A 13,368-nucleotide genomic window follows, 5' to 3' on the forward strand; every position below is an offset into this window, starting at 1 on the left:
TATGGTTCGCGTTTATACTATGTCAGACCTTTGTAGACAAACTTAACAGAACTTACATAGATTTCTAACTGCTTCTATTTTGTTTGTCCATACCTTATACACACAAGGAAGTAAAATAATTGTGAGTGAATGAGTGAGTGCTTTTGTACGCATTTTTCAGCAATACTCCGGGAACACCAAGAATGGGCTTTACACACTTATACCCGTGAGGGAATCGAACCGGAACTTTCGGCGTGACGAGCTGACGCTTTTACCAGTGTGCTACTCGAGCCTCGATAGGTGTGGTGAAATTGGGTTTAACGTCGCGTCCAAGATCATTGTACTAATATAGCGACGTGCATGCACGTGTGTGAGTGTGTGACTACTTGTACTAGTCAGGACTGATGCCGATTTATAGTGCTAGCCCACTGAGATACCATGCCGCAGTTTAACATGAATACCCCACTCAGCCACAGTATACTGACTCCGAGCCGGCCAGTGCTTGTTTTAGCCCCTTAATGCCGCGCGCCATACAGGGTAACAAGTACCATCTTTCAACGTCTTTTGGTATGACGCGGCCGGGGATCGAACCATTTCCGCTCTCCGGGCGGACGCTCTACCACTAGACCATGGTCTCGATTTTGAAGTAGGGGTATCGGTCAAATGAGTGTAATTGATGAAAATAGAACTTGCCGGGAAGCTACCTCTTAAACAAGGAAACGCGTTAATGTTGACGGATGGGAGTTGCAGGATACTTGCAGAATAGATAGCTTTGATGCATGTTTGATTTCAAAGTTTAAATTAATTTTATCAGTTTCAAGCATACTTCGAAGTGAGGGAATAATTTTATAGAAGGTGTCCTAAACAGCTGTTTAACGTTTCCACATTGTCAAACAACGGCACTGGCTCCGTCAGTGTAATTAATAATATCACGAAAGAAGGTTGTGAAGGAATTATCAGTATCTACCTATCTTCTATTTCACAATTCTTACAGGCGTTTCATTCTACGAATATATACGTTCTAAACATAGATGGGCATTGTGATCCCAACTTGAATCGGACATGCACGGAACATCGCCTCTTTCTGTTCGGAGCGGGATGAAAATCATTATTCAGTTGCCCTGGCAACGTCAAACAAAATATTTTCATCGTATAATTATAAATTGCCATGGCAACATAATTATCATTGTGAATACATTTCCAAACTGCGGAAAATGTACAGTTATGTCAATACATACCTGGTTGTAAGTCACAGTACTTACAGAGGATGGAGAAGAATGGGTGGACTTAGCAAGCAGATGCAACTGTACCATGAACAGCGACGGTGTGTACGCGAGTCGGGACACAATAAATAATTAATATTCTCAATACAGTATACACAGCGAAATAATGTTTTTCATTTTCAATGCTTTCGTCTTGTTAACCAGTACTAATATTTTGGGTGAATTATTTTAAAATTAAAATCAATTCCGTTTCATAAACGATGTTTTCTATAAAAACAATAGATATATATTATACAACAAATGAATTGTGTTCAGTTTACAGATTTGATATAACGCTAGTCACCTACTTCACTAGTTTTCTGTACCGTTTGAAAAAACGGCGAAAAAAAATCAATCAATTATCTTCTCCAGCTATCAACTGACGAACTTCAGCGCTCGGGTAAATCTTGTATCTTTCGAACACGCACATTCCATCCCTTAGAAAAGGTACGTCAGTCAGTGAGTTGTCACGCGTTTTATCCAGTGTGGATGGACCCCACTCGATCATGGATTATCGAATACACAGCTAATTTGCACAGCACACAGTTGTGACGTCAAACGTCCAGATCGCAGCCAGACGTGTGTTATTCGAGCCGTAGAAGTCGGCAAATTCGGGACCTCTCACCCCTACGATGAAAGTAGGTCAGGCCCGCTCGTTGTCGGCTGTTGGCGTGTGTTTGAGGAGGGTAGAAAGGGGTTTGGGGCCGGATCATGGCAGTCCACCCGGAACGGACAAACTATCCACCCGTGCTAGCGTTGGACCAACCCATCCCCCCTCATGTCTTGGTGCGCCGTGATGCTGTTTCATTTTGTTCAAGCAATAGTTATTTTACAGTTCCGAGATTCGAGGTGAGTATTGCCACGAATCTTTGTATTCATTTGTGACCGACGATTTACACTCGCTCGCACATGCTAGAAAGGTAACATGTGCAAGTGGTAGCACACCCGTCTCGCGGGCTCTTTGTCAGCCAGTGGCATTGCCTGCGCTCTGACCATTATGTAACACCATTACGATTTGTGTCAGTTCGATACGTTTGACGTAATCATTAACGCGAGATTTATTGATATTCACGTCTGCCAATATACTTTTGATATTATTTGTCCATTTAGGATCTTCGTTTTTGACAACCGCAACTAATAGTTGTAACTGTCATGATCAATCTCAGATCCGTTGTCTTCTGTAATGTTTTGATTATTAAATGGCTATCGCCCAGGTGGTCTGCGTTTCACTCCAGTCAATACACCTTGACCCCATCGGTGATTTAGTATGCACACGAGGTATCAGCTTAGACACGCGTTTGACATGGGATCAGACCCCTGCTATAATTATCACGTATACAATAAGGGCAGGATATATAAACTACGCTCACAAATCTAGCAGTCAGTGTCAATATCATTAGTTACGTTTCGTTGCGAGAATGAATAGAGAGAGAAAAATGTATATATAGAGAGTGAACATGTCTGTATTGACTCAATATCTGGCATAAAATGACAGATTTACACGCCCAGATTCAAGTATAAGTGACATGATGACACATGACTCGACACTTCAAGATGACAAATCATAGAAACTGTTGGCATGGTACTTGATTTTGCCACAAGTACTTTTAACCGTAAGGATCCAGGTTAGAATAGGTCTTCAGCAACCCATGCTTGCCGTAACAGGCGACTCCGCTTGTTGTAAGACGCGAATAGTGGGATCAGGTGGTCAGGCTCGATGACTTGGTTGTACATGTCATTGTATCCCAATTGTGAAGATTGATGCTCATGATGTCAATCACTGGACTACCTGGTTCAGACTCAATTATTTACCATGTTTACAGACCGCAGTCATATAGCTGGAATATTACTCAGTGCAGTGTTGAACAACAAACAACATATTTTTGGACCGTGTACGCCATGAATATATAAAAAAAAATCATGTTTAATGAAATCATTTTTGTAAGAAATGTGATGGCTTGGTCAAGGTGACATGTATTTCACTGATAACAGGACCAAAGATGACAAAGAGGCCTAATTTTACAATACAATGTTAAATACCTCTGAAAATAAGAAGATACAAACTTTACAAAACATACAGTTTTGAACAAAATATTTATTTTCCCAATTTTACTGCCACTTGGTTGCATACTTTGGAATCCTAGAAAAATCCCTGGATTACTTGAAATAAGTAATTGTTAGTCAAATCTGTCAACTATTATCTAGAAAATTAAAATACTGACCTTTTTGTTGAAATATCTTCAAAATGATATCCTGAGTTCACCAGTTATCTTAAATTCTGAATATTTTCTTTATAAGTATGATTAAATATTGAGAAATTATGTTGGTTAATTTAATCTTAATGTTGCTGGACTAAGGTCAAACATGTAACATAATCTTGTAAAAGATTTATTTGTTTGTTTGTTGTTTAACGCTGCCTTCAGCAATATTCCAGTTATATTACGGCAGTCTGTAAATAATTGAGTCTGGACCAGACGATCCAGTGATTGACATAATGAGCATCGATCTAAGCAATTGGAATATGACAACATGCATCAACCAAAACATGCATCAACCAAGTCCGTGAGCCTGACAACCCGATCTCGTTAGGCGCCTCTTATGACAAGCATAGTCACCTGTTATGCAAGGATGGGTTCCTGAAATCCTATTCTAACCCGGATCTTCACGAGTCCCACATTTGTGAACTGAATTGAGGACATGACATTGTGTTTATCAATACCATTGTGAAGCCACAAATCTGATTTAACCCTTGTCATGGAGTAAACCTTATCTACACCAATAATAATCTTGACACATTCTTAGCAAGAAAAGGTATGCTGTTTATTTAGGCACTTTTCGCTTCTCGAGCTGGTACCACCTGCATTGTGCATTTCGACAGGTACGCACGGAATTGATTATACTTAATTGATACCCTGGCGAGAACTTCTTAATAGTACACATGGTGTATATCCCCGTATCGCATGTTCATGATGATAGATGAGTGAAGTAAGTCCACATGGTTCTTATCAACAGGTTGTATACAAACACTGTGTGGCCAGTGCTATCTAGGTAAAAACAGTGGTAAATGTTGGAGAGGGTTATCATTGGTAGATTGGTATCTGATTTAGGTCGTGAATATTTACTCTTCATCATTTATTAATTACCCAGAACATATTTGTTTCTCTTTTCTTGAAATTATGAGGGTTTTGAGGTTGGTTGGTTGGTTTGTTGTTTAACGCCGCATCCAGCAATATTTCAGCTATATGACGGCGGTCTGTAAATAATCGAGTCTGGACCAGACAATCCAGTGATTGATGTCATGAGCACCGATCCGCGCTATTGGGATCGATGACATGCATCAACCAAGTCAGCGAGCCTGACCACCCGATCCCGTAAGTCGCCTTTTACGACAAGCATAGTCGCCTTTTACGGCAAGCAATATGTATAATATTATGAGGACTTTGATGTTATATTTATTACCGTTTATTTGATGACTGTTATGGATTTATGTGATTCATATGATTTAGAAGTACACAAGAAAGTAAATTGTTTTTAAATGTTCCCATGGTTGGTTTGAAGTTAATTCATTTCCTTAATGCAAACTCATGATGAAAAGATTAGACAAGGAAAATATTTTGTGTGGCCTGGAAAGACTCACGGTCCAGATGACTGTATCACTATTGGGACATTCAGCAGACTGAAGTTTGTAGTGGATTCGTTTTTTAAATAACAAAAAACAAGCCAGCAACGGGTTCGTTATTCGAAGTCTGTATATTGAACAAGTACAGTAATGTGGCCAAATACACATTATGACGTTCGTCTGACAGGTATACCATCGCCCTAAAGGTGTTCAGTTTATCAGTACTTTTGGATAACATAAAACAAGCCAGCGCCTGGTTCGTTAATCAGTTTATGTCTAGCAATTTTATCAAATATAAAATAGTCTACCTCTCAACAACTGTTTCGGTATTCAGTACTTTTAAATAATGAAACTCGAACCAGCAGCTGGTTAATTATTCGGACTTGGTATAACAAATATAAGATACGATGTTTCCCGCAGGTTCGTTTTTTGTAACTTGTTTTTCAGATAACGAAAAACAAGCCAGCACAAGGTTCGTTATTTAGTTTATGTCAAACATTTCTATCACATGAAAAGTAGTCTTTAGTTTATCTTCCTGATACAATGGTGTAGTTATTCTGTACTTTTGAACACTAGTGACTATAACCCAACCAGCAGAAAGTTTGTTATTCAGAACCGAAGAACCTTTATCAACACATGCACTAGAAAATAGTAGGGGCGGTCGGGTAGCCTAGTGGTTAAAGGGTTCGCTCGTCACGCCATAGACCCGGGTTCGATTCCCGACATGGGTACAATGTGTGAAGCCCATTTCTGGTCACCCCCGCCGTGATATTGCTTGAATATTGCTAAAAGCGGCGTAAAACCATACTCACTCACTCACTCTAGAAAATAGTTAACTGCTGTCTCACTTTGGCTCATTCCCCCTCTTGAAACAATGGACGTGACTAATACAGTGACAAATCAGTTTTTGGGGCGGTCGGGTAGCCTAGTGGTTAAAGTGTTAGCTCGTCACGCCGAAGACCCGGGTTCGATTCCCGACATGGGTACAATGTGTGAAGCCCATTTCTGGTGTCCCCCGCTGTGATATTGCTGGAATATTGCTAAAAGCGGCGTAAAACCATACTCACTCACTCACTCACAAATCTGTTTTAAATGGAGATTAGATAACTGACAATTTAACACAACATGCTCTGATTTCTTTTTGCTAGATAGTCATTATAGAACACAACATATAGATATACTCACTATGCATGAACGCCATGCGAGAAGTACATATACTTGGTTATAAAAGTGACAATGTTTACACACACACACACTCGCTGTGCAGAGTTGCGTCTCTTGGGCACGCCAGAAACCTATGATTGTGGGTTTGAATCCCAGTTCGCCCCGATTATGTTTCTAGGTTTGTCAGCACCATACCCATGCTCGTGGGTTTCACCGAAGTGGTAAACGTCTGAGACCTGCATCACTTCGGGCTTTCCTCCCACATTAAGCTGAAACGCCGTGATATAACTGGAATACTGTTAAAAGCGGCGTTAAACCCAACTCACACACACACACACACACACACACACACACACACACACACACACACACACATGCACCATGTATAACTGTATATCATTAATATACATATATATATATACATATATATTTGTATGTATATATTAGATTAAATATGCCTTTAACATGTTTAAGAAGTTTGATTTCATTCACATATGCATCAAAAATTCTTCTTTGATAAAATATCCCCAGAATGAGACCAGTTGACACTATTACAGAGTAAAGTCCCTCAAATGGACAGGTTCAATTCATAAAACAAAAGGTTTCCTGCCTCATGATAAAACTGATAACATCGGCTGGCTTTAGATCTTTGAAATCTCGACCATGGTCAGCTGTGCTTATAATTAAGCAGTTATCGGAAGATAGCTACCGAATTTCCTCTATTAGAGGCCTGTGCTTCTATTACTTCCTCGCAAGCTGTTGACCCGGCATCTATATTGTTTAATGCTGAATTCTTAATTACCATGATTACTACCTTGCCGAATCCGAAATTCTACGCTCATACAAAGGTAGCATTTGCAGGAAACGGTCAATTTTAATGTACATTGTCAATGCAAGAGAATATCCAGTGTATCCATTAAATGATGTATCTGGTCTATATTTTTGGACAGAGCGTAAGACCTGGCGTTAGTGAGAGACTGGCATTTATTTGACACCCGGCATGTAATAGAGGAAATACGGTATCTTATACTTGTTATGCCGAGTCTGAATAACAAACCTACTGCAGGCTGGGTTTTGGTTATTCCACACTACTGAATAACTAAATAAATGTTGGACACTCTGCTCTCATATGCTTTTTATATTTTAATGAGATAAGAATGACAAATTGAGCTTGTTTATTAAAACAGTCTTTCAATAACAAACCTGCTGCTGGTAAGTGTTTCATTATTCAAAAGTACTGAATAACTAAACAGTTGTTGAGAGATTGACTATTTTATATTTGATAAAATTGCTGGACAAAAACTGATTAGCGAACCTGGTGCTGGCTTGTTTTTCATTATTCAAAAGTACTGATTAACGAAACAGGTTTTGACCATATGTGAGGTGGATGTAAAAACCTCCTAGCGCCCCTAGGCAGCTTGGGTTCTATATTCCCCAGGAATTTGAGAATAAAATAAAACTGCATTTGAGCAGATACTAGTACCTTGATACCTGTGGTATATAAATATATAGTATAATATAATAATTACTGTAGTTCAAAATACGACTTTGAATAACGAACCTGGTGCTGGCTTGTTTTTTCGTTATTTAAAAAATGAATAACGAACCTGCTGCTAACTTCAGTCTGCCGGGATATCCTTGATTTTGTGAAAATTGATAAAAGAAACATTGTTATAAATGTACAGCTGTAATTGATGTTAATTGTTAACAGAAAGGCATGTTTGATAAGACAATCTATTTGATTAGTCAAATGCAATTGATAAATATGTGTCCATTTAAAGTTACATCTTTTTAGCAGAGAGTGGCGATTATCTGCATGAGTAGACAGAAAGTCCTTACCATGAATATGCAGTAATAAAAGTGAAAATATATCAACGTCACATTTTCTAGAATGCCTTGCATTTCATTTAGACGTATAAGCAAGGACAGTATCACAGATGGTAGTAGTGATATGGATGATGTGGGATAATTGTCACGAGTCTTGTAATACGACATTACAATAATCATTTTCATACAGAACATTACCAGATTAGTCGTTCTGTAATTTATGATCTACTCCATGTCCAGATCTGGGCTCCAGAAAGCGATCTTGGCATTATGATGACCGTCACAGAGAATGAGAGTTACGACAAACGTAGAGTTAAGATCGCTCGCTATGGGGAACAGGTTCCATCATGAGTGATGTTTGAGGAAACAATTGGTGAAGTCATTTAGACAGCAAAGATACATAGATATACCTTGCTTGGAGAGACTGGTTCATGAATTTGTTGAACAATGATATGACCTGCCTTCTTAATATCTTCCCAAGCAATGTTTGAACCTGGTAAAATACATGAAATGGTGGATATGACATCAGGTTGAAAAAACCAAGTCAGGGAAAATTGCAGGAACTATTGAATTGAGTTCATCATACTATCTTGCAAGGGGGGGATCTGGCTTTTTTAAAAGGGAGGGGTCCAAAATATCAAAATCCCCTCTCTGATAATTTTACTGCTTACAAGTACAACATACTATATTTGGTATTCAAAAGAGTTGGGGCCCGGATTCCCTGGATCCGCCTATGTCTTGTACAATATGTGGTATATCCCCACTCCGTCTAACTGGATCGGGTGGTCAGGCTCGCTGACTTGGTTGATGCATGTCATCGTATCCCATCTGCATGGATCGATGCTCATGTCAATCGCTGGATTGTCTGGTCCAAACTCGGTTATTTAATGTTCGCTGTCACATAGCTGGAATATTGCTGAGTATGGCGTTAAGCAACAAACAAGCAAACAAACTTATAGGTATATATAGCTGCAATGGTGTTTTGATTCTTATTAAAACATTATAATGTTCCAATCATGATTCATCACATCGATTTGTGTTATACTTCCTCATTTTAAGAGAAAAAAAACCACTGACTCATACAAGTCCAGATAGTGACAGGATGTGCTGATAACTAGGGCACCACAATAGACATGATAGAGCAGTGTTATAAGATACACACACTTTGAATGATGATGTGGCATATGAAGTGTGTCCGCCTGTGTCAGACAATATGTCATACAATGTCACACAGTGCAGCTTCTGTCCTACTTCTGCATACATATATGACAGTTATTACACAAGGTGATTGCCACAGTGTTGTTATGTCACAGTTAATAGTGTAACTGTGTCCTTACATTATGTGAGGTTCCATTTGGTAGCAAAATAATTACCTTTTTTCAAAGTCATACAATATTCAGTGATTTAGATATTGATTTTTATCTGATGTTAGTAGGAGAGGGCAAATGGCTGAATGACTGACTGAATAAGTGGGTCTCATGCTGTAGCTACCCTATGTCAGTTAATACACAGTCTCACACAGTAATTGAAGCTGCTTCTGGTTGATATCATCATCAATGTTGATTAATGCGGCACTTGGCAATATTCCAGCTATATGACGGCGGTCTGTAAATAATGGAGTCTGGACAAGACAATCCAGTGATTGACATCATGAACATTGATCGGGATGCGATGACATGCATTTACCAAATCAGCGAGCCTGACCACCCGATCCTGTTATTTGCCTCTTATGATAAGCATGGGTTGCTGAAGACCAATTCTACCCTGGATCTTCACGGGTATCATCATCAATGTACTTGTATGTACACACTGTCATATAAAGTAGACACAATTTTTGGATAACAACTTCTTAATCATTCTGTAATAGCGACATTGGGATCGGGTAGCGTTAATTCTCAGTCATGTAAGTTAATGGAAAATACAGTTCTACCCCTGCAAGCTCCTGTCACCATGGTGTTGGAATTTGATTGCAGTACATCCCAATCACACTGGTTGTCTAGAGGCGACTAATGGGGTTGGGTGCGGTGACATGGTTGATGATTTTTCACAGTCCGTAGTCAATTAGCTTGAATATTGCTTAGTGTGTCATTAGACAACAGACACACACACAGACAGACAGACTTCGTGGAATTGTTGTTGACATTATCGACCACTGGTTTGGCTGGTTCAGACTTGAACACCTTTCAGGCTGTCTTGGTAAATGTAATAATGCTGCTTATGAACCCTATTCATTCCACCACAGGCCTGTGAAGATATGGGGTAGCATAGGTCTTCAGCAACCCATGCTTGCCGTAAAAGGCGACTATGCTTGTCGTAAGAGGCAACTAACGGGATCGGGTAAAGGGCTCGCTGGCTTGGTTGAAGCATGTCATCGTATCCCAATTGTGTAGATCGATGCTCGTGACATCAGTCACTGGATTGTCTGATCCAGACTCGATTATTTACAGACCGCCGTCATATAGCCATAATATTGCTGAGTGCGGCATTAAGCAACAAACAAACAAACAAAACATTCCACCACAGTCGCTTGCTCATTCAACCACACTCACTTTGTCAACTCTCCCGTTTGTCCCTTATTTCAACTCCTAAAACATTTCTTGCATATCCCTTTTTGATTTTCATGGAGGTGGCTCACCACCAACTCCCTAAGACTCTCATTTCCTTTTCTAAGCCTAATGGTCCCACGAAGACATTTTCTGTTGACATAACACAGTAAGGGTGTACCCAAGATTTTTTTCATCTTGTACATTTCAGCGTTTGTGACATTTGTAGATATACTGATGACGTAGGTTGGCATATGACAAGGGTGCTAATCCACTCGTGCTCGTGGGAATACATGGATATCATAGATAAATAAATATATACGTACGTCACATCGGTGAATTTCGTAGTATAGACTACGCACACGGCAGATAATGTTGTGAGAAATGAATGACTTTTCAAATATTGCAGGTCAAGGTTTATTGATAAGTCTGGCAGGTGTAGCTAGGTGCTACTGTTCCGTTCTAGTATTCACCAAATTGGGTTAATGCTGTCAAAGCATTTCACATCGACTGGATTTAATGGCGGTCCTGGTCCAAGAAGCGGACAGGGTAATTTCATTTTCACCTGATATTGGTATATCAAATGTACTTAGTTCTGTGTGGTCAGACATGTAATCTATGATTGTCTACGATAGTTTATTATGATTTGTACGAGTCATTTTGGATTTTTTTTGATGTTATTGTCATCACCACGATCAGCGTTAGTTCAGGACCGAGACTTTTAATAATTCACTCTGGACCAGACACTAGTGCTTAATATTATGATCAATAATCTAAGATGCAGGTACATTGACATGCTTTCAACCAAGTCATCTGATCCATTAAGTTATCTCGTAGGACCAGTATTAGGCTGCTTGGGAACAATTATAAAATTAAATCTCCAGGATTGGGTGGTGACTGACTGAGTATGGTTTTACGCCGCTTTTAGCAATATTCCAGCAATATTCCAGCAATATCACGGCGGGGGACACCAGAAATGGGCTTCACACATTGTACCCATGTCGGGAATCGAACCCGGGTCTTCGGCGTGACGAGCGAACGCTTTAACCACTAGGCCACCCGACCGCCCCTTGGGTGGTGAGGCTCGCTGAGATGACTGAATGCTTGTCATTGTACCACAACAATATTGCACATTGCTTGTTATATCAGTCACTGGTTTGTTTCAATTATTTTGATTAGAAGATTGCTAAGTATGATTTTAAGGAACAAAAAATAAAAACAAAACAGACGTATGTATGTCTTTATTGAAAAAAATGTCTTTGTGAGCCCAATATGTTTCAGCAGCATGGATATCAAAATGTTATTTGAGAAAGGGAGCACAAGCATGTAAAAATAGTTTGGAATTTCTTTTTCAAGATGCTTTAGATTTTGTAAAGAGAGAATGTTAATCAAGCGAAGATTTTGAGGCATGTAGTTTGTAACAAAGGGAGACAACTCCTGTGTGACTACTCTCAGAATGAAAGACCAATTCTAGTGCCGGTCTTCTGAGAGGCAGGGTCGGCGATAGGTGAAGCAGGAGAAAATCAGTAATCAAAGAACTGCAAATGTACTTTTGTAGCAATACACAATTAGCACGTCAGCACTAGTATTTGACAATAATAAACATTTCTCAACAAATTTATGTTTTTCCAAACTAGTTCATTCTATGATAACATGTAGAAAAAAGACTTCTTTTGAAATGCTGTAACTATTATCCGTGACTCAAGCTGCTCAAAGTTAATATCAACATGATATCAGTGCACGGTTCCAGATCAGTTCCTATTTTGAGACATTGACTGCTTAGTCTCTGAAATGCCCTGAACAATTCTTTTCAAAATGAAACCATGAAGATCTGTGTAGAGAATAGGTCTTCAGCAACCCATGCTTGTCGTAAGAGGCAACTAAAGGGATCAGGTGGTCAGGTTCGCTGACTTGGTTGATGCATGTCATTGTATCTCAATTCTTAATTTAGTGGATTGATGCTCATGATATCAATCACTGGATTGTCTGTTCCAGACTCAATTATTTATAGACCATGGTCATATAGCTGGAATACTGCTGAGTGCGTCGTTAAACAACAAATAAACAAAACAAAACAAACATTTCAAAATTACTTATGATGCACAAAAATGTCCTATAAAAGTTGATAATGTCATGAAATATTTCTGGACAGAACTAGAGCCAAACGTTCCAGCAAGATCACAGAATGACAATGTAGCAATTGTTATTGGTCATTGTTGCAGGTTTTCACAGGATGTATATGGGCTAGTACAGCCTGGAAATATTCTTCCTTGAAAATGAATGTGTCTTGATAAGGCCTTGAATTTACATTCTTCCTTGAAAATGAATGTGTCTTGATAAGGCCTTGAATTTACATTCTTCCTTGAAAATGAATGTGTCTTGATAAGGCCTAGAATTTACATTCTTCCTTGAAAATGAATGTGTCTTGATAAGGCCTTGAATTTACATTCTATCTTGAAAATGAATGTGTCTTGATAAGGCCTTGAATTTACATTCTATCTTGAAAATGAATGTGTCTTGATAAGGCCTTGACTTTACATTCTTCCTTGAAAATAAAATGATGTGTCTTGATAAATATTGGTGAACTGCTGCCAAAGATGACTTTGTCGTTGATCATAATATCAATCACTGGATTGTCTGGTCCAGACTAAATTTGCTGTCATCTTGGTGGAATATTGCTTGAGTGTGGCTTTCACAAAAATGTAGGTGAAACAGTATCTTGGGGAAGGGTATTTATGAAGTTGTCATTCACCAATCCCCTTGGTCTATCCTGTATGTGGGAGATAAGTATTGTTTATTCAGAAGGTCATAGCTCACATTAAGCAATAAATCATCCAACCGAGTAATTTTAATGTCTGCCTTCACCCGGAAACAAAAATGATACCAGATGATCAACTGAGAATTGACGTGACCTCGATCACATGAGGTATAGAGTGACACTACGTTATCTGGACTTCTCATTCCTGTCTTCATC

At 39.1% G+C, this 13,368-nt stretch overlaps 1 protein-coding gene across 1 annotated transcript in view; it reads left to right on the top strand.

The window, feature by feature from the left end:
* The first annotated feature begins 1,693 nt into the window (after nt 1-1,693).
* LOC124143327 (high affinity cAMP-specific 3',5'-cyclic phosphodiesterase 7A-like) overlaps nt 1,694-13,368 on the top strand; it is a 94,873-nt gene continuing 83,198 nt past the window's right edge. The window contains exon 1 of the mRNA XM_048400282.1: nt 1,694-2,090. Within this exon, the coding sequence (XP_048256239.1) occupies nt 1,953-2,090 (138 nt within the window). The 5' untranslated portion in view covers nt 1,694-1,952. The remainder of the gene's footprint in view (nt 2,091-13,368) is intronic.

This window comes from Haliotis rufescens, unplaced genomic scaffold (assembly GCF_023055435.1).
Source record: "Haliotis rufescens isolate VD_foot unplaced genomic scaffold, xgHalRufe1.0.p SCAF_2, whole genome shotgun sequence".
NCBI lineage: Eukaryota > Metazoa > Mollusca > Gastropoda > Lepetellida > Haliotidae > Haliotis > Haliotis rufescens.